This window comes from Nothoprocta perdicaria, unplaced genomic scaffold (assembly GCF_003342845.1).
Source record: "Nothoprocta perdicaria isolate Ctin4 unplaced genomic scaffold, notPer1 scaffold_247, whole genome shotgun sequence".
Taxonomy (NCBI): Eukaryota; Metazoa; Chordata; class Aves; order Tinamiformes; family Tinamidae; genus Nothoprocta; species Nothoprocta perdicaria.
This window is the reverse complement of record NW_020455474.1, coordinates 292,589-320,529: the sequence shown is the minus strand read 5'-3', so window position 1 is coordinate 320,529 and position 27,941 is coordinate 292,589. Positions and strand designations below refer to the sequence as shown.

The window sequence follows — 27,941 nt, the reverse complement described above, 5'->3', positions numbered from 1 at the left end:
TGTTGTGACGTCCTGGGTGTGCGAGGCCCCAGGTGGCTTCCAGGAGGCCCCGTGGGGCTCCAAGTCACCGTGCTCCCCTTCTCCGGCAGCATTGGAGCTGGAGATGATGGCTGTCACTAAGTAACTAGGAAGTTTTTGCCCTTGTGCCACCCCTGACAGCAGCAAGGRGAGGGGACAACCTCAGTGTCTCCCTTGAGGAAACCCATGTGGTGCCCTGGAGCGGGATGTGCATCATGTGGGACTGCGGGCGCCTCAYGCAGCCAGGATATTTTTATGGGGGGCAAACGTGGTCCCTATCATGAAGGGAGATCTAGGGTGGGTGGCGCTTTGGGGGCCCAACACGGTGCCTGGACGCCGAGGGGACACCGCGCCCTGGGGCGCCAAGATGGTGGCCGAGCGCTGAGGGGAGCTAAAGGGGGCGCCGCACGGGGGGGCGGGGAGAGCAGGGGGCGGGGCCTCGGCGGCGGGGGGCGTGGCGATCCGCAGCGCCCTCACAATGAGGCGCTCCCCGCGGCGGGGGTGACATCACCCGCTCTCGCCAAAGAGGCGCGCGCCCATTGGCGGCGGGGGCGGCGGCCGCTGGGCCAATGAGCGTGGCGCTCGGGCGGCAGGCGGCGCTGACGTGCGGCCCCCTTTGCCGTACGGGGGTTTATTTTGCTTTGGGCCGCTCCGGCCGCCGCCATTAGAGGAGCGCGGGGCGCGGGGGCGAGCGCTCCGTAACCCCCCCGCCCCCAGAGCTCCCCCCGGCCCGCAGAGTGGTCGCGCCCGCGGCCGCGCCAGCCCCGCCGCGCCGGGCGAGACCATGTCGTGAGCGGGGGCGGGGGGAGCGGACGCCGCAGGCAGCGGGCCGGGGGCGGCGCGGGCGGCTCGCAGCGCCGGAGGGGACGCCAGGTAATGGCCGGGGGGAAGGGGGGGGCGGCCGCCGTTTCGGGGGGCGCGGGGCGTTGGGCAGGGGGGCGGCGGGGCCGCGGGAGCCCCCGCGGAGGTGGCTGCCCTCAGCGCGGAGCCGCCGCAGCGCCTCGGTGCCGCCGAGGTCACGTCTCTGCCGCCCCCCCGCCGCGGGCTGCTTGCTTAGTTGTTTTTATTTATTTATTTATCTACACTTTTTAAAAAAACACTTATTTTTTTGGGTCTGCGTGGTGTGGTGATGTGAGCCGCTGGAGTATATTTGTGCATTTTGGGCAGCAGTTTTCCGTGGGACTGCGTGTAATTCCAGTTTATTCCCAACTTTATTCCCGGCCGAGGCTCGTCACGCGATGTTGCGTGTAATTCCGTGCAATATCGCGGGCTGGCCCTTGGTCTGGAGTAAAGTGCAGTGTGAGGAAGGCGTCCAGCTCCTGCTTGGTCTTACCTGGATGAAACTGAACTAAATTAATTTAAGAAACAAAAGGGAAATAAGTGGATAGAATAACAAGGTAAGCGGTGGTAGCGTGTTCTGCCAGTGCCTCCGTGTCCTGGCTTTCCCATTCCCAGCCCGCAACTTCCTGCCAGGACGAGGCACAACTTGTGGTGGAGGTGGCCAGCGTGTCCCTGTGTCCGGAGCCGCCGCTTGTCCCGCTCCCCTCGGCGCTGGGAGAAGCCGGGCAAGCGACTCCAGGTCCCCACGGCATTCCCGGCCTTGGGTGGTAACAGTGAAGAACATTTTTTCCCCAGGTTTCTTGGGAATGGGTGTCGCAAACGCGTTTCTTTGGCAGGCTGCGTGTGCACGAGCAGTGTCTGCTCCCTCGTCACCCCGCATGTTGTATCAGCAGAGCTGGCATGTGGATTTAACACCTTGGCGCGCGTGCTTATATTTAATGTGGGTTTATAGCTAATATTTAGTCCTAGGTGATTGCAGAAGAGGTTTGCAAAGCCTGTTTTTTCTCTTCATTGGTTACAAAGCGGGGTACAGGTGAGCCCAGCTGCCGGAAGGATTTACGGATTCTTTATTTACTTYCTTCCTAAGGCCAGGTTGAGTTGGAATCACTCGTGTCCTTTAGTGTGCAAAGTCTGGAGTATGGGATGTAAAAGATAGCTGGGATTTAGGCTTGTGGCAGCAGTAAAGGGAGGTGGTTTGGATGAGTTGCGTTTTGTAGGGTTGGTGAAACTTAAATTATGTGGTGTAGTTCTCTTGAAAGAAAGAAGAAAAGTTTGTTACCTTCTGTCCTTTTGATAAGGACGAGGAGATGGGGGGTGTCTTMTCAGACTGTGATACATTGCTGTCTTGTCTCCATTAGCATTTTCTCAGAAGTGTAGTAGCTGGAAATATTCATTTGAAACCCTGAATGACGTAGACGTTATCCTCACGGAAGCATAGCTTAAATTGCAGGCTAGTGAAACACAGAACTAGACAGGGAAGCATATTCTGTATTAGGCTTGTGTGTGACCATTCTAATCTTGCATTATTGAGATTGTAAATCCCTTTGATGGGGGAGAAACTGCATCCCTCTTTAGAGCTTAGTGCAAGGTAGTTAGGTCTGTGAGTACATTAGAAGTTTAAGGAGAAAGTCCCTTGAAGTATTGATTATATGAAGTTTTATTTTAATGCAATCGAATATTCAAACAAGCACTGGAGCACTTTAATGTGAAATTTTACTTGCTGCTTAATGTGGTTATGGAGTAGATGCGAGCTTCCCTCTTGCGACTTCGTTGCCTTACGAGTTTTGCCCTGAGCTGAGATTGTGCAGARCTTTAGATCAGTTCATTCTTCATCTATATCAATGATAACAAAGCAGTTAAGCTGCTGGTACAGATTTCTGTTGTTGTTAACCAGTTCTATTAATAATGTCAGACTCTTTGTCCCTCCAGATCAGAACATCTTCCTTTGAGCTATTCAAAATGTATGTCAACAAGTAATCCCCACTTTAACTGAATTAATCACAATTCACAGTCTCCTGTTACTGAAATGGGACTGAAGTTGGGCAGCTGAAGATGGCTGACTTAGCCATAATAGAGTTCTTGATTTATTTTTTTCTGTGTCTACAGATAAAGAAGGAAAGGAGGCAAAATTGAAAGGAGAATATTTTTCTTTTTTTTCCCCTCTGTCATGTATTCAAAAATAACTGATGAAGAAGGTAGTGCTTTACTTGTCAAATGGCTGGTAATATCAAATTCAAGAGCAGTGATTATATCATTGTAATGTCAGTTACATGAGGTTTGTTGCAGTCGACTGAAAGACAAAAGTTTTGTTTTCAAGTTCTCCAACATAATCRTACTTTACGTGCTAGTATTTACACTTTTCCCCTTGTTACAACGTTGACATGGCTTTAAATTGCAAAGAATTAGAATGATTCAATTAATAACTATGAGATTTTGCTTGTTTGTTTGCCTTTGCATCATCAGGTGCTGAAGCACAGGTTCTCATATGTAAAAAATGAAGGGAATTAATAGAAAAATATGCATGCATAGAAAAATACCTATATATTTCCTCCTTCCTACATAATGAAGAATTCATTGGGATTTTGAAAGCTATAACTTGTGACATCTTGACCGGCCTTGGTATCTCTGGTATGATTATGAAGCAAACAAAGCATTATATGAGGCTTTAAAGAAACAAAGTGCTTTCCTTTTTCTGAATGGAGTGAGGCAATTTTAACTCTTCCCCCCCCCCCCCTTTAACCTCTTGTTGAATTCAAGGCTACAACAAGTTCTGCTAAGATGTCATGTGGTGCAGTTAAACTTTAGAACAATGTAAACTGGACTTTCTGCATTAGCTTCAGCCTTTAATTTTATGGCATTTAAAGCTTGAGTCTGTAAGATCAATAGTTCTCTTTCCATTCCYGTTAACAAGCTTTGAGCGGTGTTCTGGGGAGAACAGGGAATGAGTGGAGTGAGATTTGAAAAACAAACTGTTTCTGCAAAAGAGATACATGATCCAGAGACCGCATCAAGAAAGCAGAAGAAATTACCAAATGTTGTCTACCTTGACTTCAGCAAGGCTTTTGATACCTTCTCCCGTAACATCCTCATAGGAAAGCTAAGGAATTGTGGGGTAAGTGAGTGGACAGTGAGATGGACTGAGATCTGGCTGGATGGCAGAGCTCAGAGGGGCCCCTGTGCCATGTGCTCTAGGTGCTCCTGCTTGAGCAGGGGGGTTGGACTAGATAATCTCTAGAGGTCTCTTCCTTCCCACCTCAACRGTTTTGTGGCTTTCCCAAGGAAAATGGGAGGTGATGCATCTTTCCCTCCATTCCTCCCCGTGTATGTGCTTAGCACCATRTCTGCAGAAGCAGCCAAGTTTGCAGCCTTCTCCATCTCTCCTGTGCACCAGATATAATTAAGTTGGCCTTTTTCCATTTGGCTATTTAAATTTATCCTGATATAATCTGTCCTGCTTGTCCTTAAAACAAGGATATAGTTTTTGTGTGGTGTACTCCAGTAATGTGATAATGCTGCTGGGAGTGGCTCCTTTTTTTTCTTGCATTCATGTTTGCGTTTTATTTTAGCAAGAGTGAGTCCTTTTAAGACAAATACTGGAGAAGGCACAAAATTTACATTGCTTTCTACGACTGAGTTCCGATTGAACTGAAAATGCTTGAAGCAGTAGGAGCGAAGTACAAAATGAATGCCCGATGTGCAACTTGCTGTCTGGGTTTGTCGGCTTTCATAAGTGCAAATAGGGCTTTTTCCTGAAACAGTTGCCTGTAAGGAAAGAAACTGCAGCCTCTTCTGCACCAGAAGTCAGTACACGGTGACATTTTATTAGGAGCATGTTTACCATTGCTTTGTCAACAGCTGTTGAGGTTGAGAGATCCTCCTTCTGCTTCTTTGACTTTGATTTGATTTAGTAGCTATTTTTGAGTAGCTGTTCCTGACAAAATAGGGAAAGTCTGAGCTACCAGGGTGTTTACAACGCTAACTGACCTTTGTAAGATATGTGGGTGCTGTTTTAGTCAGACAGGAGTTATTTTCCCCAAACTAAACTGAAAAAATGTAGCCGAACTGTTGCTTACAAGACCCTGGAAAGCAAAATAAGCTCAAGTGGTCTGTTTTGATAGACTCTAATGATCAAGATGTCTTTTAGTGGCTTTGAAGTTCTATGTGCTGTTTTAGGAGCACTCATTTGAAAGCTGCAGGCTTTAGGGAGTGTACAGTCGCTACATGATCCAACAAAACAACCATGATTTTATAAATACGGATAATTCTTGCAAAGAATAGGAGGTCTCATGTTTGCAGAGATCAATGCGGGTGTTATGGGAGAGTCTTACCTTGGTTGTAAAGACCACACATAAATACATTACTGATGACTTGAACTTCTTTCAAGCTGATGGGTTTGGAAATGTTTTTTTCTTAGATCACAGGCAGGAGAATGGGGATGAGACACCTATCACACCCATCACGTTTCTGGGAGGACTGCTCGCTGAATTCCTTCTTGCARTGGAGCCTTCCTCCAAACATAGAATCATAGAATGCCGAAGGTTGGAAGGGACCTCAGAGGTCATCGAGTCCAACCCCCCTGCTCGCGCAGGGTCCCCTAGAGCACGTGGCATAGGGCTGCATCCAAGCGGGTTTTAAAGATCTCCAAAGAAGGAGACTCCACAACCTCTCTGGGCAGCCTGTTCCAGTGCTYTGTCACCCTCACAGTGAAGAAATGCTTCCTTAAGTTCTGGGTCTTACCTCTTCTGTGCTTTCAAGGACTGTTGAATAGACRCTTGTTTTGTGCTAAACTCTTTTTTTGTTTCATTTCCCGCTAGCTATGATTGATTTTTGCAGATTTATTTTGTGCTAAGTTTCTTAAAAATGCACAACTTTCTACACCTTTAGACCCAGGCCTGTGAGTTTAGACTCCGGCAGTAAAGGCTGCCGCTCACTGTGGTGAGAAGCAATTTTTATCTCACCAAAGGGCCGGGGGGCCTCTGGGACTATCTACATTTTTTTGACCTCTGCATTACTGTTTAGTTTGGCAGGGATAAAAATAATTGTCACCTCATAGCTTTTAAAATGGTTTATTTAAAGAAGATTGTTCAGTGTTGTCTTTAGCAGAAACTTCTGCCCTTCTCCTCCCCCACCTCCAGTAGCTCCCTGCTTTAGGACTGGGACTTTTTTTTACCAGTACCAAATTCCTCGCACAGTTTAGCTTTGCACTGTGAACAAAATATGGATTACAAATGATAAAATACATAAAGTGTGTAACAGTGATTTAAAAAAAAAAAAGAGCTGCTCATCTTTTAATAAWTTTTTTTTTTGGGAGGAGAATCTTTTCTCCTGTATCTCTGAGCTTTTAAAGAGCTGCGTAAAACATTGGACATAACTGCATGGGATTTGGCACTAGAGCTTGAAGCCTTCATGACACTCCCAATTGCAAGCACATGTACCAGAAATGTCCTTAACTGTACCTGGAAGGAGCTTGCTGTTAATTAAGAGGAAATGACCTAGGAGTGGGTGCTGAAAGGGCGCAGGCCTCCTTTTATTTGGAGGCCAAATGGTGAATGTGTCTGGATAGAGCCGTGTTCTAAATTACGGGTAGCTGCTCTTGAGGGGATCTAGAGGATAATTACGAGAACTGCTTGTCAATGTACAAGTTTAATATTGAGTTCCTTGGTAGCTGGATAGGTTTAAATGTTTTTATGTTCTGATGTCCAGCTCCACAGTTTGTTTTGTATTCGGAGTTTAACATCTGTTTTTCCTCATCTTGTGTAAGGGTGGCTGAGATCTAAACAAAACCGAGTCTTATGTTTTAGGCATGTAGTCTAAACACATATAAAATATGTTTTTGGCCTGCCTCTTTATTTAAAAAAAGAAACCCAACTTCTTCAACGTGAACTCCGTTGAACAAATCTGTTGTGTTTTATTATGTATGTTACCACGCCATACCTCTTATTTTTGAGCCAGTAGGCATCTGTTGCTGAGTATTCATGATAATTAAATCAACTAAATGTCATTGCTGGGTAATGCSTGTAGTTCTGTGAGTTTTCTATTGTAGCTCATTATTTTGAGTCGGTTTGGCTTTTGATTAGTCTTGTGTGGGAGATGCTGATGTATTATGTAACTGCTGATCTGCTTACTCTCATTTTCCCAAATGGCATTGGTTTCTAAGTAAGCAGCTGTATCTAGTCCTCCCTAGTATGGGGTAACATCTCATCTAAGCAGTTGTTCACTTTTAAATGAGTTAAATATCCCTCTGCCCTCAATCTTTTGAAGCAAGAAAGGCTGCTGGATTGCAAGCCACTCTCATKGCCTTGTAGAGCTTGTTCTCAGCAGTTAATGCTCTCCGAACTTTTAACTGACTGCTCAATAGGAAGATGTGGTTTGACCCAATTAAGATCAGTAACAAATAAAATTGGAATTTGTATTTGAGTTTTACAGTAGGATCAACTGTAATGGTGAAGAGTGGGCTTAAACAAAAGTGTTTTAAGTATCAAACACCAGAAGAGAAGGAATGCTTAGTACTGTTATATATTTGTTAATTCCAAATTTTCAAATTTTGTAAAGATTCACAAAATCTCAATAGTTCAAAGATAACTTTTAAGGTAACTTAAGGTAACTTCAGCTTGGTTGTGGGTGCTATGGGTAATAACTGCCTGTACTCTTAGCAAGTTGGAACTAAACATCTTTACAACTGGAGCTGCATGACATTGAGCTTACCAGGTGGCAGGAAAGTCTGTTCGTAGTTAAGTCTGTGTCCTGAGCTGAAGTCCTTTTGCAGCTCTTGTATTTCAGATCCTGCTCCCTACCCCAAATCTGTACCTGTTGAAATGTTTGACTTGCTGCACAGAGCAGCTGCAGAATTCGGTATCGCCTTACACCAAAACTGCGTGTAAATCCTGTCACTTGTATGAAGCTGCTCTTCATGGATCACTTGAAATGGCAGCAATTGCATTAGAAATCTGATGAGAGTAGTGAGAAGAAAACTGAAAGCAAACCCTGTGTTTTTTTCTGAATATAAATCTAACAAAGTAGACTTAAGATGCTTTGATTTATGGATTAGTGTTTCATTTCAAAATGGAAAAATATATTGATTAACTGTAGATAAAATGAAGCTCTGGTCACTAGGTGAGTTCTGACCATGAATTTTAAACTTTTGTTGGTGGTGGAGAAAGCAGGGCTCCACCTGCTCCATCAATACGAAGCAGGTTATACTTAACATCTGCAGCCTGCACAATGTGTGTTGATAACCTAGCCTATCCAAACCGAATGAAAATGCTAACTTAAAATGTTGTCCTACAAGATTGTTGCTAGATCCTACAAGATTGTGTTTCTTACACAGCCAGTGAGGCTGTTGTGTAGAATCTCATAGCAACTTTTTTGGTCGTCTTCCCCAGAATGGAGATTTGGGCCAGCTTTTACTTGACGATGCTACCCCTCAGKCAGCAATTTTCGTCCTGTTACCCTGTGGAGAGCAGGCTTGTGYTGCAGCCACTCCAAGAACAGAGCTCGTGACTGTGTGTCTCAAGAGCAATGTCCTTCCTGGGTGAGGATGGAAGGGCTGGGGACCTTCTCATACACTCAGAGCACATTATGCCTGTCAGAAAGGGATTCTGCTTTCTGTAAGGTTAGGCTCTTCCCTGCTCTGTGTTGCAAACAGCCATTGAGTCTTGGTGAAGCAGCCAGTGTCAGCAGATGATGACTTCAAGAAAAAACCCTTATTGAGCAGATTGCAGAAAAATGTTCAGCTGATCTCTTCCTAGCATGAAACCCCTGCCCTCCTTTTTGGCAGTCTGTTGGGCTTTAAGCTCTTCCACTTAAAAGAATTGTCCTAACAGTCAAAGCAAACTATGCGGCCCTGTTAAATTCCTCGTATAGAAAACGCTTCTAYATCTGTGACTCTGCAGTAATCCTTCCGCTCGCGTTTCTAATATGTAGTTAGTGCCCTGCCTGCTAAGCTTCCAGATTGGGCCCTGATCTGATTTGGTTCTCGCTGACAAGGTCAGCGGAGTCGACGGCGGGACCCACGGCCTGTTCCATTTAAAGCGTGGAGGCTTTGGTGGAGCTTTTATGCTTTTAATATACTGACCTGTTGAGTTTCGTGCTGAATTAGCTCTCGACAAAGCCGTTCTGCTGATCTTCCAAGACRAATGGAGATGGAATGGTGGGGGGAAAAAAAAGGGAGAGGGGGATGCATGAAAATAAATAGTAAGTAAAGAGAAAATGTCAATAGAATTCCCCCTTAGGAAATTCTATCATGAAACTAGCCAGGGCAGTTTCATGTGAAATTTGATTCCTTGATAACTGGCAATACATTTTAAGTAGCTTCTTTCAAAGTGTAATTTTAAAAAATTGTATTAACAGTGTAGTTTATCACAAGGATTCTTGGATGCAGGTAGCAGAAGTCAATTTATGAAGGCAACTAAATAACTATCTTTTTTTCTAAGAAATACTTGAGTTTTTTAGTGAATTTTCAATTTTGAAAAAGAAATGTTGTCTCCTTTTTTTAACCTATAGCATAGTCATGCAGAGGCGTGTTCCCTAGACCTTCAATTTTTATTGGATGTGTAAGCAAATTAGCAAGACTTACATTGAAGGAGTCCCTTAGTACAGGTTATGTGTGATTTTAACAGTTACCAAGGATAGAGTCAGAAACAAAGCTGGATAGTGGCAGTAATTATAAACTGTTTGGAAACAGCGAGATGAACTATAGAAAAGACAGTTTTCTAACTTTCTCTAACAGAAAGGAAAAAAAAAACACCAGCTAAAACCATCTAAATTCCTATGTAGTCCTGTAAGAAGTTAACCTGGATGTGTGGTTTTTAACTTCTGAGATCTGTGGGGTTTTTTGTTTTGTTTCTCTGCTGCTCATGGCTTTTAATTTGACAAACTTAGGAACTTTATTTTTATGTAAAGCAACTTGAATTTTCCAAGAAAAAAAAAGTATTTTTATTACAATCCAAATGGAACTTGAGGCAGTGATAAGTGACAAGGAGCAACACTTTAGCAAAGTTGTCAAGTTGTGGTGTTAGTCCTAGGTAGYTTTTCCTCAGAAAGCTCTGTGTCCACCCAATATTAGCACATGTCTAGATTTGCTTTGCAGCAACGTGTCCAGCCACTGTTGAAAAACTGCAGCTCTCTGAGCCCATTTTTTAGCAGTTGTGCCTCTAAGTATTATGAATTGTGGTATTTTTGTGATTGCTGCCAGGGAAAGTGCTGCTGTTTGATCTCATGTATTGCCTTGCGGTTGTGTTTCTTTTTTACCCTTTTGTGTGGTCAGAAAAAAGCTGTTACTTTTCACCCCCAAGCTGTTGAGTTAATAGATACTTCTAAAGAAAGTGAAACATTATCATTGCTTGTTTTGTTTGTTGCTTTGCGGTGTTTTAAAATAAAAAGAGAGCTGTTTCTTTCATTTTTTTTTTTTTGAACAAACTACAAGAAGCAGCTGCATCAAGAAGGGAGGAGAGGTCTTGTATTTTTATTTTTATTTTTCTCCTGCTTTGGAAAGTCTTGCTGAAGATTAAGGTCATACTTGAACTTTGAGTTCTTTACAGGTGTATTAGACCCGTCAAGTTTCCTAGTTTGGATGTAAATACAAAAGCARAGTTAACTCTGAAGATCATTGCATATAAGCAAAATGAATTAAAATGGGAAAAGTGATTTGACCAGTGTAATTTTGTGGGGTTTCTGCTAGCAGATGTGCCTCTGACATAAGCAGCCCAGCAGAAATCCTTAGTGTGGGCTGGCCTAGATCTGCTGCTGGTCTGTTAAATGGGAAAGGCCATTAAGAAAAAATCACAATGTTGGTTGTTTGAGTCCAGGGGAAAATTAACTTTTGGTGGCAGTGAATAATTGACTTGCAAGGAGGGGAGTGTAGCTCCCTCCTGCTGCAAAAATGTTATTTGACTTCATKGTTTCTTCCCTATTTCTGTATGCCATTTAGTATGTTTCCAGGCAGCTGAGAACAATAAYGTTTGTGCAAGTTGAAACAAAGTAAAACCAAAAAAATCTGGTTATTTATTATAGATTTATAGATAACCTTTTGTTGGCTTGTTTTAATTAATTTAATCTTGGCATTGGAAAATTCCAGCAACTTTTGGCAATGTATAAGAATTTAATTATGCTTCTATTCAGAATTTAATATATGCTTCTGTCTATCTGAAAGGTGTTTAGCACAGTGCATACACTGGAGCTCTGTAGGGTTTAATTTCATGCACTGGACATTGAAGCTGACCTTGTGGTCACTGCCATGCTATTCCCCCAGGAGAGGAGATACTACAGGATTCAGCTTCTCCATGGGGAATCTCAAGTGACRGTTAACGTGGAAACCTCCCCTTAAGGAAATTCTTCTGAAAAATATGTAAGAAAAAGCACCCTTTTAGCTGTGCTGTAGTCAGTATCAGCAGAGCTAGCAAAGAGCAAGGAGCCTCTGTGTTGTTTTTGTCGTTGCAGTTGGGCAGTTTGTTGAACAGACTCACTGAGTTGCATATTCAGAGTAATGCATCAGTTTCTTGTCAGTTAAACTGTTCTTATGGAAATATACAACTAGCACACGCAGTTCTGAGACCRTCCTCTGCTGGACCAGTTTTCCTCCAGTGTTACTGATAAAATACATCTGGAAAAGCTAAAGGCCTTTGAAATGCAAAAGAAGTTTTGAAATATTGTGAAAACCTTTGGATAATCTTTTTGATACTGGAAGATTASCAACATTTGTTTGCAGTCCTAAGAGAATAAGACTCTGAAGTGTTTTTTGATATTAAAAATGACTTTAAATTACAYTTAGCAATTGCATTATTCCGTATAAGACTTTGGATGTCCTTTCCTTCATAATGACCCGAGGCCTCACACGTGGAGGCTGTGAGCTCAGATAGAGCCTCTTGGAGCTGCAGATGCTCAGCCCCTCTGAGAACTGTGGCTGAAAACATACAGCTTTCARAGGGGTGCAGAGAGTAGCTGCAGCTTAAAAATCCAGTCTTGTGATCTGTATAAAAGCTTTCCTGTAACTCGATGTACAGTGATGCTGTTTGTTAAATAATAAATATGTCGGTGCTCATTTAGATTGCCTTTGCACCACGCAGTCTCTTCCCAGAGCTCATGTCAGTCAAGCACACGATGTTTTGATTTCTTCCTCCTGCCCCAAATCCCAGACGTGAGTTGGGATTTGTTTGCAGTGGGAATTGCTGAATTGCTTTAAGGTTTTACAAACGGGGCACGTGAAACTCTTCTTACAGATCTAGCTAGGGCTGCTTGGAGGGTTGAGACTGAAAGAGCAACCTGCTCAGAATAACCAGCTTCAGATCAGGTAGAAATTGTTCCCAAGCTTGTATCGGATGTAGAACTGCTGAAATAGCTGCTTTGTTTTGTTTGAACTTTATTGTTTCCTCTCTGAGTGTAGCATAGGTAAAGCCGCTGTTCTCCGTTCTGGTGGTAGCAGCTGGCAGGTGCCCTGGTGATGTGCATCTTGATTCTCCTCCCCCAGAAGCATTTTAATTCTCTGACCTTCGTAACCAGAAAACAGTAAATATCTGTGAGCTTTACACTTATTGCAAAGAACGAGCTCGTTTAAGAAAAGCTGAAGTCATGTAAGAGTTCTTTGAAGAACTGGAAAGAAACCTGTGACTAAAAGGGGTGGATAAATCRAGCATCAAGTATTCTGATGTCGGAACGGATTTGGTAAAGCTTTGTTTAATTTATGGAGTACCAAAGTGGTTTATCTTCCAAGCGTCTGAAATGTCGCTGTTAAAGAAATGGCATTAGGGAGAATTAAGTTATTTCCATTCCTATGTATTTTTCTATTTTATTACAAATATGGGGGTGCTTTTTTAAACACGTTGGACATGGGCTTTTCTGAGCTGGTAGTGAGGGGAAGCTCTAGGAAGCCCGACTGCCTCCTCAGCACATTCCTAGGCGTGACGCAGCTTTACAACCTGGAGCGGGGAGCGAAGGGCTCTCCGGGCTGTCCAAACGCACAGCAGCTCCYGAGCCACGAGGAGGCCGCCGCTGTTCCCGATGGCTCGGCCGCTTTCCCGCCGCACAAACCCGCCCGGCTGCTGAACAGGAGAGCCCTGGCCCTCCGCTGTCCTCGCCATGTGATAGCCCCTCATTCATGAGCCACCTGATCTGGTAAATAGAGCAGCAGGTTGAGCTGTTGGAAAAACTATCCGGCCTGTTGGAGCCGCAGCCCGGAGCAGGGGCAGAGCCGAGGGCTTGGGCTTTCTGTGGCAGTCTGGATTGGCAAATGCGGACGGATGGGTAGCTGTGACCGGTAGACCAAGATGTGGGRGAAGGTTTTTCAGTGAAGAGTGTGCAAACTCCTAAATGACTTCCTGTTGGAGAACAGGTATTAACTTTGAGTCTGATGACCGTAGATTTTGAATTTCAGCCTGTTGCATAACTCCTGTGTTGAGCTTTTTGTCACTAGTTTTGGGGTGTTGCTATTAAACGAAAGATTTGCAATATAAGGAATGTGAGAGTTGTCAGCCAGCTAACAGGATAAGTTTCCATTTTGGATGGTTTGTGTGTTTGAACGTGGCATGTTTGAGTCTTATGTAGTGAGCAGCAGTTTGGTGCCAAGGGAGGAAATAGTCTCTATGTTTTCCTTCATATTGTTTGTTTACCTGTCTCATCCCTTCCTGCATTTATCCTCTCTACCCACTGCCCTTGTAGCCTTTTTTCTTCCCCATCCTAAGTTTCAGATTCAGATCAGGCTGTTTACAGAGATTGTGGTTTAAGTTCACAGATGTTTGAATCTAATTCTTCTACTTTAGTAGAGTGACTGATGGATTGTAGTTGGTCCCCTTTATACTTTGATTTTATTTTAAACAGTCTACATGCTAGTCTCAAGAGGTCATGGCTGGCTTTAAACAAATAAATTAGGATCAGAATAGGTGTGGCGTTCAATAATTAACTTTCTGGTTACTCAGGTCCAGTAGGAAGCCTATAATGATTCTGTTTTCATTCTGTTTACAGGAATAGTTATCTGSTTAGTCTCGTCCTTCATATTTGGCAGTCTGAGTAAAAGGTCCGAGCCAGCATGAAGAYGGAATCTCTTCTTCATTAGAGAAAAAGTGAGTTGGAACTAAATTGAAATGTAGATTGTGGACTACAAGTCCTAATTGTCAACAGACGTAGCTTGTGCTTGCTGTTTGGTGTTCTTTTAGCTACATGCTAATCTTACGTGTGGTGTCCAATTGAGGCATGATCTTGGTTAAGCACATATAATATTTTCAAACCTGTGCACGTAATGTGATTGCTTTTACCCTCTCCAAAAGGAGCTAGATTGCTTGCTTTCTGTATAACTGTCTCCTCATTTGCTCCTTCTCTGATGTGGAAAAAGAGATGTTGCAAAAGAGATGTTGGAGTGTGTTCTTTTCCTGTGCTGCTGTATTCGCATAGAGTTTTTGGTAGTTGAATCCTCCTGACCTATTTCTGCAGCCCTATTGGTCTCTTCTGGTGTTCCTGGCACTTAATATATATCTTTCCACTGAATTTTGTGCTGAAGCCTCCATTCAGATCTAAGGATTACCTGAAATGCAGGGCCTAGTTTCATTTCTGCCTTGGGGAATTCTGAAATCTGCATTTAAAAGTGCAGTGTATGGAAAGCAGCTTAATTCAGAGTCATTTAGCTTAAGTCTTATATGCAGTTCATACCCCTACTATGTGCTAACAGTGCCCTAGTAGTATATTCATATTCTTTGGATTAATGTGTGTCACCTGGGTTATGAGATTTTTTTAAGGAAAAGGAGGTTCTTTGCAGCCCTTGTATACTAATGGTGTATTTTGGTTACTTAGCTTTCTGCCTGACGCAGTCCATTTCAAGAAGTGCACGATGACAGAACGTGGAATTAAATGGGCTTGTGAGTATTGCACCTACGAAAATTGGCCATCTGCAATCAAATGTACCATGTGCCGTGCTCAGCGACCTAGTGGAACAATTATCACAGAAGATCCATTTAAAAGTGGTTCAAGTGATATTGGTAGAGACTGGGATCCTTCGAGCACTGAAGGAGGGAGCAGCCCTTTGATATGTCCAGATTCTAGCGCAAGACCCAGGGTTAAGTCATCTTACAGTATGGAAAGTGCAAATAAATGGTCATGCCACATGTGCACGTACTTGAACTGGCCGAGAGCGATACGATGCACTCAGTGCTTGTCCCAGCGCAGGACCAGGAGTCCCACGGAGTCTCCTCAGTCTTCAGGATCTGGCTCAAGAGCAGTTCCTTTTTCTGTTGATCCCTGTGAGGAATACAATGACAGAAATAAACTGAACACTAGGGCTCAGCATTGGACTTGTTCTGTTTGTACATATGAAAACTGGGCGAAGGCCAGAAAATGCGTTGTGTGTGACCATCCCCGACCCAACAACATAGAAGCAATAGAACTGGCAGACACGGAAGAGGCTTCTTCCATCATAAACGAGCAAGACAGAGCTCGATGGAGAGGGAGCTGTAGTAGTGGTAATAGCCAAAGAAGATCTCCACCTACAACCAAACGTGAATCCGATGTAAAAATGGATTTCCAAAGAATTGAGTTGGCTGGAGCCGTTGGCAGCAAGGAAGAACTTGAAGTTGACTTCAAAAAACTAAAGCAAATAAAAAACAGAATGAAAAAGACTGACTGGCTGTTTTTAAATGCTTGTGTTGGTAAGTTGTTTGTTGCTATGTTATGCTGTTAGTGCCTATGGCTAAGTATTATGGGAGGATGAGGAATGGAAATGGAAATTTGAAAATTGTTTGAAACAGATTTTTTTTTTTTTTAATTTAAAGAGTGAATCAAATGTGGAAATAACACTTGCTGAGTGACAGTGCAGAATTAATCCTTTAACTGARCAGGGTTGGACTTGTGCTTTTTCTTCGGCAGCAAATGTGCTGGGGTGGTTTTTCTTTTTTTTTGACCTTTTGTAGCAGTGGATTTCCTTGTAAACCAGTTTTGTTGTCCTGGGTAGCCCAATAGTTGGAAAACTCCCAAACCAGTCTGCAAAACGATGTACCGCACATGGAGTGTAAAAACTGCCCTTATGGGGTGTTAAGGTGACTCTTTACCATGGTAAGACCTGCTGGCAGAATCAGCAGCTGCAGCTTGGGAGTATTTGTAAACAGTGCAGAGCTTAACAGTACAAGATGCTCTGTCAGATGTTAAAAATAACACAAAAATATGTAGCTCCAAGAAACTGCGCGTGCAATACTGACCTTGAACGCAGTAATGCAGCAATGCAGATACTGTGCTGGAAATGTTTATGGGCTTACTAAGAGTATTTTGGTAGTCAAAGAATTCAAAAAGTTCAAATACCACTTTTGTTTGTGTGTTAGTGCTTCCCTAAGGAGGTTCGGGGTAATTCTCGCAATGCTGACTGGCAAGAGCAGGGTTTTCTCCGCTTGTTGACCTTGTGAGTTCAGATTTGTGCTCTAACTTCCCAGAAGAAGATGGCTGTGCCCTAGCACTCGAGCAGGTTAAGCACTTGAAACAGACCCCTATTTTTAGAGTAGGACAACTTCATTTGAAGCTCTAGCATTCCTGGTATGTTGCTTGCTATTCCGCGAAGTTTTGTTGAGTCGCTTTGTTTGACATTTATTATTGAAAAACTAATTTGTGGTGCAGTTATTTAATGTATTTGATCAGGTGTAACTGCTGTTGGTTATTGGAGATTTGGTTTCTCTGAGTTAGTAAGTATTCTGTTCTAGCTTTGTGTTGGATAAATAGTCACAAAGCAATTTCTCTTGAAAACAAATAGATTCTTGGATGTTTGCTGCAAGCTTCAGCTCTTTCCCTGCTAGCAGATGTGTGGTGCTCTTTCTGTGTGAAGTGAAGCAATGGAAATGCGTGTGTTTCAAGTTCTGTAAGATGCTGAATGCTCTAGATCAGTCTTCAAAGGTCATTCCTGTGCCTCACAAATGTCTAACTTGCACCCTGATAGCAGTTGTGTAAACTGTTGGAGATTTTTGTTCTCYGCTTCTTGAAGAGCGAGGGAAAAACGGACTATTCTGCAGCATTTTGAGGTGTGGTTTTGGGTTTAATCTGCGTGGGCATGGGTGCAGTTTATATTTTGGAACATGAGTTTTGCAAGTTTTTTCAGTGGTGTTTGAGATTATAAAACTGCATGTGACCTTTGGAAAACGATGCTCATGAAAACTGTCAGTCTGGTTGATTTTAAATGAAAATACTTTTAGGTATCCCGTTAAGATGCATATTGAGAAAGCTTAAAGGAAAACAGCGTTGTGGATGCTGACTTCTCAGAATTTCATGGATTCCTTTCCATAAAAACTTGCTGTGCTTCATAACTCCACACAGAAACACCAAAGCAGTTRGTTAATGCTCTGTTTCAGAACTGCATTTTGCATATCAGTGGTTTTACCCCTACCTCCTCCACTGCCCCCCAGTGTTCTTCCCGATAGGAAAAACTTTTGGGAGGACTGATTAAACCTTACAGCTGCTTTTGTGATAAAGTCTCAATATCCTRCAGGACCTCTCTTTGCTGGAAAGGTAATACCGGTCTAACCACAAAACTTAAAAGCAGTTGGGTCGAACTTCAGGTTCTTTTGGTGTCCTCGTGTGACACGTTGAAACCACCTCACTTTAGGTTGAACCGTTGTGCCTGGGGCTTAAGGTCTCACCATGAAAGCAGCTGAGTTGCTGTGACTTAGTAGCTTCTTATTTGTTAGTCAGCTGGAGCTCTTGTAAAGCATTAGGCAACGTGATCATTTGTAAAAGCAGCTTCTTGTGATTTACCAGGTAAGTCTGAAAATGGACAGAGCGAGTATGAGGTGTTRGTGTCAAGCAGCTGTCAAGTGGCAGTTTAAGGCTTGGTAAGCCCAGAGTGTGTCGCTCTAAGTTGGAGYTAAACCAGTTTTGGGGGGTCCCTTTGCTGTCTGTTTTCCATGAGGGAGCTGCACCAGCACAGGCTTCTTCCTATACAGAGTCCAGCTTTTCCTGGAGCTGCAGAGGTCGAGAGGAGCACGAGTAGGAGTTATTCCAGGCAGACTAGTTGCATCTCCTTGAAAAAGAAGGGGGTATYGTAGAAGGTGAGGCCTTCTGGAAGGTACCAAGGCAAATATTTGATTGTGATGCCTTAGACCAGTTGCTTAGATTCTCATCTAGCTTCTCTTAAATTCTTTTTTTATTATTTTTATTGTTTTTTATTGAATGTGAAATCTTACAGCAACTGTTATCAGACAGCTTTTCTTCTCCACTTGTGCTTAGGCAAGATACCAAGATGTGTATCTCATTGTGTGGATGTTAACAATGACCTGCACGTGTGGCCTTTGAGTCGTCTTGGGAACATCCATTAATGCTCTGTACGTGTCAGTTACTAAATGTGCCAGCAAGGTTCCTATTCTGTGCAGTAAGCTGGACAAAATGTGCTGAATGGAGCTATGATGTTTTGGCACGCGCAGTTTCTGGGATGCAGGGACCTCTTGCCAAAGATTCCTAAGGCTGTTACCCCTTCCAGCCTCTGCAAGGAAATGTGCTCAGACCCCCCAGGTTGGGTTGTTGRCTTGGGTTTTGCAGCAGTGCTTGTATGCAGTGGATGATCTGCTCTCCCAAGGGTGAGGTTTTAGAGGTGTGACTCAGTGGTTTTAGTCAGAATTTATCAAAATCCATGCAGAACATCTAGTAAATGTGGTTAATGAGTAACACAACTTACAACCGGTGCTAGCTTGAGCTAAATGAGAACTCACTGACTGTTCCTGCGGGGACACCGGCCTCCTATTGTGCTGGCCCAGGAGAAGGTTAACGTGAAATGTAAGGTGACCTCCCTCTTTTGGAGGGGAGGAAGGGGAAAGAGAAGGAGCTAATATATATTAAAAKTTAACCCTTGTGTGAGTTTGAGGCTGGTGCCTGGGACTCGTGGCGGCTTCCGCAGTCCTGGTGCTGTTTCCACGAGGGCGGCGYGCACAGAGGTGGCTCCGGGCGCTGCTGTACTGGGCCCCACTGCAGAAAAGAGCTGCGTTCCTGGTCCTTTTCCTTTCTCCTCAAGCCCCGGGTGCTCCCGTGTCTCCAGCAGTGTGGGAGRTGGAGAGTGCTCTCCTGGTGCGGCCCAGGGAGGCAGCTCTGTCACTCTCCCCCATCAGCAGCRTGAGGGAGACGACTGAGAGTGTTCCTTATATCTAAAATGCTTGGAGTAACCTCTAATAAACCTTGTTTTGCAGTACATCCTTAAAAGGGCTGCTAGCTTGCTCCTGCTTTGCCTGTGTATGTATCTGTGTGGCTTTTTGTCAACTGCTTTTCTCCTACAGGTTTGCTTTTCAGCCTGTCCCTTTCCTGCTTCAGCAGGTGGAAGCAGTGCCAGGTGCTCCCCAAAGCTGTGGGCAGGGCTGCTCGTGAGGCCTCCCTGCTCCTGTTCTCATCCAGCACTGCCCCAGACCTGTCCTAGCTGATTCCTCCCCTCCTGCCCTGTAGCACGGGGAGGTGGGACTCGGTGCCCTCAGGGGACTGACCCTGACRAGCACCCAGCTCTCACCTGCCTGAGAAACTCCATGCTGGACATGGTTCTGTGCCTTACATGGGTGTTTGGTGTCCTGCTTCACATGCATGCCCCTATGTACACACATGTAACATATATGCACGTTCACGTACATATATATTTGAGGTAAGCCCTTTTGCCTGTCCTTTGAAAGAGGCAAAACTCTGCACACCTTATTCTTTATTAGAAAATCTATACTCCTGAAGTTTGCTTTTATTTCCACCTCTTGACTGCTCTTTTATACCAAAAACAACTGAGTATCCCCTGAGTTAAAGCTAGCTACAGATTTTTGTCTTGGAAGCCCTTCTGGCAATTGTTGTYAAGAACATTCCTGCTTTTTCCCTTTCCTTGTCTCCCATCAGGGTACAGCCCTACAAGCACCTGATTCATGGTGACTAGAAGGGTGGATACCTCTGACGAGAGGGGCTGGGACCTCTTTATAGTTGTTTTTTCCTGTGCTGCTTATTCTGGTTCTAACATACTGCAAGGCAGTATGGACCATATATAGGAGAGAGAGAGATGCTTGCATGGAGAAAAGAATGTATCGCAGTCAAACCCCTATATGTTGGATGGCTTCGGATTTAAAGTGCTTTCCTTCTTGAAGGTTATTTTTTAAGCTAATATGAGTTGTTSAGCTTTAGGAGTTTAATTTACATAAGATTTTTTTCTCTTAAAATTTCTGTTAGTGGTCTGCTGCAGATGGGTATTGGGTATTAATGCTCTGAAGAGAGGTCCTGAAAATGAAGGTAGAGGAGAATGAGCAGAACTGAGCTGAGAYGCACAGAATTTGGCGTTTCTGATGCTGATGAGGAGTCTGTCTCTACTTCTCTCTTTAAAATAMAAGTATTTGTTTCTTAAGGTAATTTTTTTTTAAAGAAAATTAGAGAAGCCCCTTTGCTGCAGAGCCCAGGTCTGTGATTATCCATTCCTTTTTTTCTACTCAAGTGYGGGCTTTGGCGTGAGCAAAGGTGAGGAACCATTAATCAAGTGTAGGAGCTGCCCATCCCAGCCTTGGATGGTGGGAATTAGTGAGCAGAGCAGCTCTCTGGATGCGATGCCCTGCAGGACGCTGCTCCCGGCTTTCCTACTGGAGAGTCTTTGCACGTGTGGAGGATTTGGAGCCTACAGCAGAACGGGTTAGTGCTGCGTGTCCAGCTGTCCCGCACAGGAGCTCGTTCCTGTGTCCCTAACGGGCACCTCCAGAGGTGCCAGAGGATGCTGCTGGAGCGCCTGCTTTGTGGCTTTCTAATGCACCAGGTCTTCGCTTTGCAGCTTGCTCTTGCACCTGGCTACTCAGAGCCCTGGGGATCTGCAGTTCGGGCTTTAGCTCCCTGGCTGTGTGTGTTAAATGCCGGCACGTTTGCTCTGTTGGTTTTTCTGCACTGAATCTTGCAAAGATCTACGTGTATTAAAGAATAAGCATSTTGGCTGAAGTGCCTTGGTTTTAGCAACTAAGCTAATTATAGGCTTATAGAAATACATAGACAGGCAAAGGTAACTTTGGATATTTAATGAAGAAAATGGATCTGAGTGTCCGGAAAATGCAGGATGAAAATGATAATTGGATGACTTTTTAAATTTCAGTCTTTGTTTAATGTACCTTCTTAATCTCTTTATCATGTACCTCCTTGAATAAACTAAGACTGCACATTCCAGATTTGTGCTATCCGTAGGAGTTGAGATTTCAGTAGGAGAATAAGCCTTGGCACTCAGTGCTGTGAAAGAATATTTCAACAAGAGCTCCCTAAATCAAGTGGGAGCACAGATGAACCTGTAAACAAAATCCCAAGTTTCATTTTTATTTTTCCTTTGCCTTGCATGCCTCTCATTACATTCTGTTGTGTCACTTAAGCTCTGGGTTTACAGTCATGTCACTCGTGCATTAAGCAAAGCAAAATTGCTTCTTTTAGGAGCTCTTACAAAAGAGCAGTTTCTTCGCTTGCAATACGGACCTAACACTTCTGGAATTTACTTCAAGCAAGGGCTACTCTTGCTCCGTGTCAGAAGTGTGATTGAATTTTAAGGGTCTGTTGCAGTGCATGAAGTCTGTGATTAATCCCGGGTGTGCTCTAGGAAGAGAGACCTAGGCATTTGGGAGGGTTGKGGGGACATTCGTGGGGCAAGTGCTACTCGCCTTGTGACACTTGTGCAGCCCCAGGAATGCCGTGGGTGTCGGTGGGAAGACCTAACAGGCGGGCGCTTCATCAGAACGTGTTTCAAAGGCTGCTTTAGTAATCAAGCACTTGTGCCTTATGAAATGTAGTGGATTCTAACATCAGTAAATAGTGAAGGCTTTTCCCCACTGGATGAGAGTGGCCTGGGGCATCTGCAGTGGTACTGGAAGTGAGTCCTGATGCTCTGGGGACTTTGCTCAAAATATTTCAGTGTGAATTAGCGTCAGGCCTTAGAATGCACAGCAGGTTTGCAAGATTGAGCATCTTGTTTAAAAAAAACAGTCTTACATTCATCTCGGTGTATAAACTTGGGCAAAACAGCCTCTCAYTTGGTCTTGTGCATTGTGTTTGGGCATGTTAAGACTTGTTTACGAGCTGGTCAGGGCCATCTCCTGTCTAGACCTGTGCTCAGCGCTTGCTGCCCTTCTTCCCTCTTCCCCTCCTGGCCCCCATGAACAGTCACTTGGCTGCCTGAGAAGAACCAGACGCGACCCAGACACCCATACACGTTTCCCTGTTCCCTTTTAGGTGCTGTAGCTGCGTTGGCTGCACAGGCCCTTCAGCAGCCATCTCTGCTCTTGAATTCTGCTGCAGAAACTGTGGCCAAGCCCTGCACACTCCGCTTGCAATAAGGCCTCGAGAGCTCACATTTTGCCTAGTTTGGGCATAGGGTTTTTGTTTTTTACTTAGTCTTTATCAGGAAGACTTGGAAATGGACTTTCAAAACGAAAGCRTATGTGATAATTTTAGCAATTCTCAGTCATGGGGCCCTTAGGAATGTTGAGTGTTGCAGGACTYGGGGCCGTGCTGGCAGCGCCAGCAGCTGCACGTGCAGCGTGGGGCAGCAGCCTCGATGCCGAGCGCAGCTTGGAGTAGCTGCTGCTTAAGGTGCTGCCAGACCTCACATGGTGACAGTTTTCAGCCTTGGTTCTTGCTGAGGTTTGTCCTTGCAGCTGAGCACGGGCGTCTGGAGAAGCAGTGACATGTGTGAATGGAGCGGGCACCGACTTGGGGCTGCCCTGCGTGGTCCATGTTTGAAGGTCAGCAGCTCACCAGGCTTTATAAAGGTGCTGTTCATAAAAATAACATAAACCTGAGAGTGTCGTAAAGGAGCAGAGAATCTGTTCTTCTCTCGGAGCTTTTTCATTTTAAGAAAACAAGTCRTTAGACAGTGTCTGACTCAATATCTGTGCGTTTCTGTTAAAAGCGTCAGTGCTGCATTTGGCTGGAATGATGCATCGTGATCAGCCTGGCCCTTGCCTTATCAGTGCCATAAAAACATGGCTGTGAGAAAATAAAATGCTACACTTGGCCTTCTTGTTAGGGGCCAGTTTTGTCAGTATGTGTTGTACCTTTTGCTTTCATCATGTTTTAGTTCTAAAGTGAAACATCATCCTTGGAGCTGCTTGCTCAGGGGTCTCACACTGTCAGCTTGGATATCTCACCAAAAGGTCTTCAATTGCCTTTGTTTCCCTTTGCTAAGTTAGGTTTTCYCCAAAAATAGCAGCTCTTTGCTTACTGAAGATATTTTTCATCCATGAAAACTTAACCCCTCTATAAAAGACAAGAAGGGACTTCTTATATATGGGCAGAAGTGACTTCTAGGTGGTGGGTTCTCCAGCTCATCCTGCATGAGTGCATGGGCAGATGGTTCCTTAATGGATGGGAATGGTTTCCTGTGCAGACAAGCTAGGGAAAAACCTCCAGAAAGGATATTCCTATCTCATTTTCATCCTGCCCTGGCCTGCAGTGGCTTTTGGTGCTGATCAGGCTGCTGGGTGCCATATGCCTGRAACTTGCTCTTCAGTTTGTGTGCAGGAACTCGTCTGCTTTGACAGCCCTGGAAATMAGCTGTCCAGCTCTAGAGACTTGCTAAGTAGGGCTAAGTAAGAAAAATATTTTGCACTATTTTTTTTTATTTCCTGAAAACTTTATAATCTCTGCCTCAGAAATTCTGACCTAGCTAAGAATGCTTTCCCCTATCCTGGAATAACGAGCGCCTCTGTGGTTGGGTCAGCTCAAGACTGGGATTCAGAACACCAGACYGTAAACAGTTCAACTGGAGTAAATGCTCTGAGACCTAGCCCTTTGCTTCTGATGAGCGATAAAGATATATTTTGATATTTCTTAGTATATTTTGTTTTTTATATATGTCTATTTTTTTTCTTGCGTTTGCAAAATTATTGATTGAAGACTGGTTTTATCTATCAAAAATGGTGAGGGGGGCTTTTTCTTGCATCAAGGAAAATCACTGAATTGAAATAGTATTTGGAGTGATAGGAAACCTCACTATCTCCTCAGCTTTGATACTGTATTTTTATTCTTTTTTCTGGTCTGGGCTGCTGCAAATAGGTTTCCTCAACTTACTATTCCTTGCACTGTTCCCTTCTACACAAAGAACGTATCTAAAATAAGATGTTTATAGTAAAAGCATTTCAAAATTTCAGAAGCCTTATTTGGGAAGGGGTATGGGTGAAGGTAACGGATAAAACTTGGTTGCAGGTGTCAAGSAATGCACTTGGCAGGAAAGGTGTTACTGTGAAATGCAGACAGCAGGTAGATTTCAGAGGGCTTTAGAAGACGTTTTTCCTATTTTCTTTTTCCCTACCTCACTCTGAAAATAAAGCAAAAACTGTTGACGTGATGTGTATGCATATTTGYTTTTTAATAGAGTACCCTAGATGATGACTGGATGCTGGATTTGTAACAGAGATGGATGGAAATTTTATGCCCTCTATTCCATGACAATATACTGTTTTAAACTATACTTCAAAAAAAAAAAAAAAACTTTGTTCTGAAAGAATTTTCTAATTGTGATCAAAGTTGGAAAAAGTTTGTTTTTAGAGTAAGTTGCAAGGGAAGATGTAATAATTGAGCTAGTTCCTGAATACTGTGAATGGATGATTCGTCTTCATGACTGTCGATGAAACCAAATGACTGTGAGTACCTTATGCTCCGTGTTCATCAAGGGCTTCCAGCTTTGCATTGTAGCTGACCCTTCATCTTCTGTGTCCTCCAGCTATTTTGGAGGTGGTCTCGGTGGTGAGGTAAGTGCAGGTAATTATTTTAATTGAGGACTATGAAATACTTGCAAGTTGCTTGGTCACAGTTGACCTTTGTATGTTAGGTTTCTATAAGAACAGAGACAAACTGTATTTAAGCAGGGTCCAGAACAGTTCATTTGCTGTCTATAATGAAACCTTTATGTATTTTTTTTCTTCTTCAGGGGTTGTAGAAGGTGACTTAGGTGCTGTGGAGGCCTACAAGTCGTCAGGAGGGGATATCGCGCGCCAGCTCTCGGCAGATGAAGTCCGCCTGCTGAACCGCCCGTCCGCCTTCGACGTGGGCTACACGCTCGTCCACCTGGCTATCCGCTTCCAGAGGCAGGACATGCTGGCCATTCTGCTCACGGAGGTCAGTTGGTCTGGCCCTTGCTGAGGTYGAATAGGAAGTTCCATGACCTGATTAAGCTCCATCACAGCTTAATTTAGAGCCTTGTAAACGAGTAAGCCTACCTGGTGGGGAACTGCCACGTGCTTTCTTCCATGGGGCTCTCTGGAGCTACTCTTATGGGGAGAAGCAAACTTCTTGCCCTGCAAATGAACTGTTTTTGCCGCTTCCATGTTGCACAGGCTGGTTGCTTCCTCCCTGTGTCATCTTTCCCTTTTACTAAGTCCATGACTATCTTTTTTTTCCCCTCTCCCATCATTTTCTTCATCTCAAACTTCAAATCTGTAATTATAAGTCCTGGCGAAGGTCTTGTATATGTGCAGATTTATTAATTCCTGTTAATATTAAATATTAATTTCATCTTTAATACTAATAAATGCATTATTAGAACCTTTTATATATGGTTAGTATCGGGGCTTTTTGTGCTACCCATAAGTGTAAGGAGTATGGTAAATGGAGTTGTAAAGAAGTATAGTAAATGGAGTCATAAATTATGAGTCTCTATTTTCCATTATCCTGCCGTATTCCATWATGTCAAAATATTGTGAGCCCTTGTGTGCAAACATGAGGCTTTTTGTTTTTATTTTTCTTTCCCTCTCACTATTTGCCCTTCCTCCTAAGTCTTTGTTCTTGGGCAGTAATAAGAGAGTGCAGTAAGTGTGTTGTGCTCCAGGTATCGCAGCACGCAGCCAAGTGCATTCCTGCCATGGTGTGTCCTGAGGTCACAGAACAAATTCGTCGTGAAATCGCTGCGTCCCTTCACCAGCGCAAGGGAGACTTTGCCTGCTATTTCCTAACTGACCTTGTAACGTTTACGTTACCTGCAGGTAATTATAAAATGTTGCTGAATGTTGGGGGAATTTCTTTTCACCTTAGCTGAGAGCTGCTGCTTTTAGATGCTGTCTTTGGCTTTCTGCTGGCGGTGTTTGGGGTTTGGTGTTTAATTATAAACTGCTCCGTGACCAAGAAAATGTCCATCAAATGTTTGTCTATTAACAAAAATTATTAGAAAACCTTTAAGTTAGATTCCTGACTGAATATGATCCTCCCAAAGAGCCAGTGCACAGACATGTGCAGTACAAGCCTTTTAAATGGATTGCTGGCTTCTCTGAATCAGCTTTAATGTAAGGACAAGGAGATGCTTCAGGAGCAGATAAGGTGCTTAGGTGTGGGTGTCTGGTACCATTTTTGGAAGCCCTTTTTTTGTGCTGAGAGAAATATGAAAATGCTTATTGGATCTGTGAACATAGGCAACAGCTAAATGGTTGCAAGCCACATTTCCAAGTTCTTGATCAATGCAAAATCCAGTTACTTAAGTGTGTATGTGTGCAAGTATCAATAAYGTGTGTTTTGCTCTGTTTCACAATATGCAAGTATTTATTGCATTATGAAATGTAGCACTCAAGTTGTGCATGCTGTATTTATCTTTAAAAATATATATAAAAAATATATAATTGCAACTTTTACTTGTAAAGGTTTTGGGTTCGTTGGTGACATCTTCCTTGTCATAGCTCAGTAATTTTCTAATTTTCTGCCTTCTAACTTACAAAGTTAGAGCAGTTGGATTCTCTGAGCTATTTCTCCAAAGATTGTAAGAAATAGCTAAGACAGCCTCTTTTTAATAATAAAATTGGGTGATCATTATATTTGCTTTCCACTTTTCCAGATATTGAAGACTTACCACCCACAGTCCAAGAAAAGCTATTTGATGAAGTACTTGATAGAGATGTTCAGAAAGGTAAATGCTCTTGAGATTGTCTGTCATCTTCTCTTGGTCTTTGTTTATTTGCCTGAAGATTTAAGTAAAGCTGGTGCTTTCAAATTAACTTCCACATCAAAATCAATAAAATGCTAGTATTTACACTAACTTAGTGGGAATGCAGACTGTAAAAATTCTGTTCAAAAGGATCTTTTGGATTTATGGGTCTTGAAGAGCTTTGCAGTTTTTAGTAAGTCTGAGCTCTTTAAAGAAAACTGAATAATCTGTCAGCTTCAGAAATAATCCTCAAAGAAGTAATATGATACTTTTCTTTAAGGCCAGTATATGGGAGGGTCGGGGGTGGTGTTTTCCACTCCACTTTGACGATGTGGAACTGCTTCCAACCCTTCAAGTTCACCTGTTTTTGTAGTTGGGGAGGGAAAACTTAAGTTTGCCAATTTACATAAAGAGTGTGTACTATTAAAATCTTGAAATGCTGGTGGGTTTTATAGGTGCTTATCGTTGTGTTGCAGAGCTAGAAGAGGAGTCTCCCATAATTAACTGGTCCCTGGAGCTGGGTACGCGCTTGGACAGCAGGTTATACGCCCTGTGGAATCGGACTGCCGGCGACTGCCTGCTGGACTCGGTGCTCCAGGCCACCTGGGGCATTTACGACAAGGATTCAGTGCTGCGGAAAGCTCTTCATGACAGTTTACATGACTGCTCGCATTGGTAAGGGGCCCCTGGTGTCAGCTGCTTGGCTAGCATTGGTTGCAGTCTAGTGTAATAATTTAAAAAAAAAAAAAAATCCCTACAGATTTATTCTGGATGGTGGGCATCAAAGATGTTGAGTCACAGCATGATTCATGTCAGCTATTTCTGGTTTATTTTAAATGCGAGCATTGGAAACCTGGACAGCCTGTGAAATCGGTTATGTTATATTCAGCAAGCAGCTTTTAAAACATATATTTTTACTGTAGTCTTGTAAAGAMTGTGGTAATGCCACCTTCACAAAAACTGCGTTTTCTGTATGTTTGCAATGTAAATTGGGCATATACCACGTCTTGCTGCTGCTGGTGGAAGATGAGCAGAAGACCATTAGATGACCCTTAATTCCTATGTATACTTTTTGGTATTTTCATTCTATCTGCTTAGTAGCAGCTTTGTTCAGGGTAGCCCTTTTTGTTCCTGTTTTGTCTGCTGAAAGAGTCTGCAATAAAGCAGAAATCATCAGTATTGAGGTAAGGCTGTTGCTGGGCTATGGAATTAATTCATCTTTCTGAGTTAAGGTTGTCAGTGTACAGCAAAAATTCTC

General features: G+C 43.4%; 1 protein-coding gene across 1 annotated transcript in view; it reads left to right on the top strand.

Annotated features, from left to right (window-relative positions):
• The first annotated feature begins 871 nt into the window (after positions 1 to 871).
• Positions 872 to 27,941, top strand: part of ZRANB1 (zinc finger RANBP2-type containing 1) — a 35,004-nt gene continuing 7,934 nt past the window's right edge. Inside the window, exons 1-7 of the mRNA XM_026039927.1 lie at positions 872 to 891; positions 13,813 to 13,910; positions 14,635 to 15,485; positions 24,704 to 24,891; positions 25,601 to 25,754; positions 26,594 to 26,665; positions 27,160 to 27,358. Of these exons, the coding sequence (XP_025895712.1) occupies positions 14,672 to 15,485; positions 24,704 to 24,891; positions 25,601 to 25,754; positions 26,594 to 26,665; positions 27,160 to 27,358 (1,427 nt within the window). The 5' untranslated portion in view covers positions 872 to 891; positions 13,813 to 13,910; positions 14,635 to 14,671. The remainder of the gene's footprint in view (positions 892 to 13,812; positions 13,911 to 14,634; positions 15,486 to 24,703; positions 24,892 to 25,600; positions 25,755 to 26,593; positions 26,666 to 27,159; positions 27,359 to 27,941) is intronic.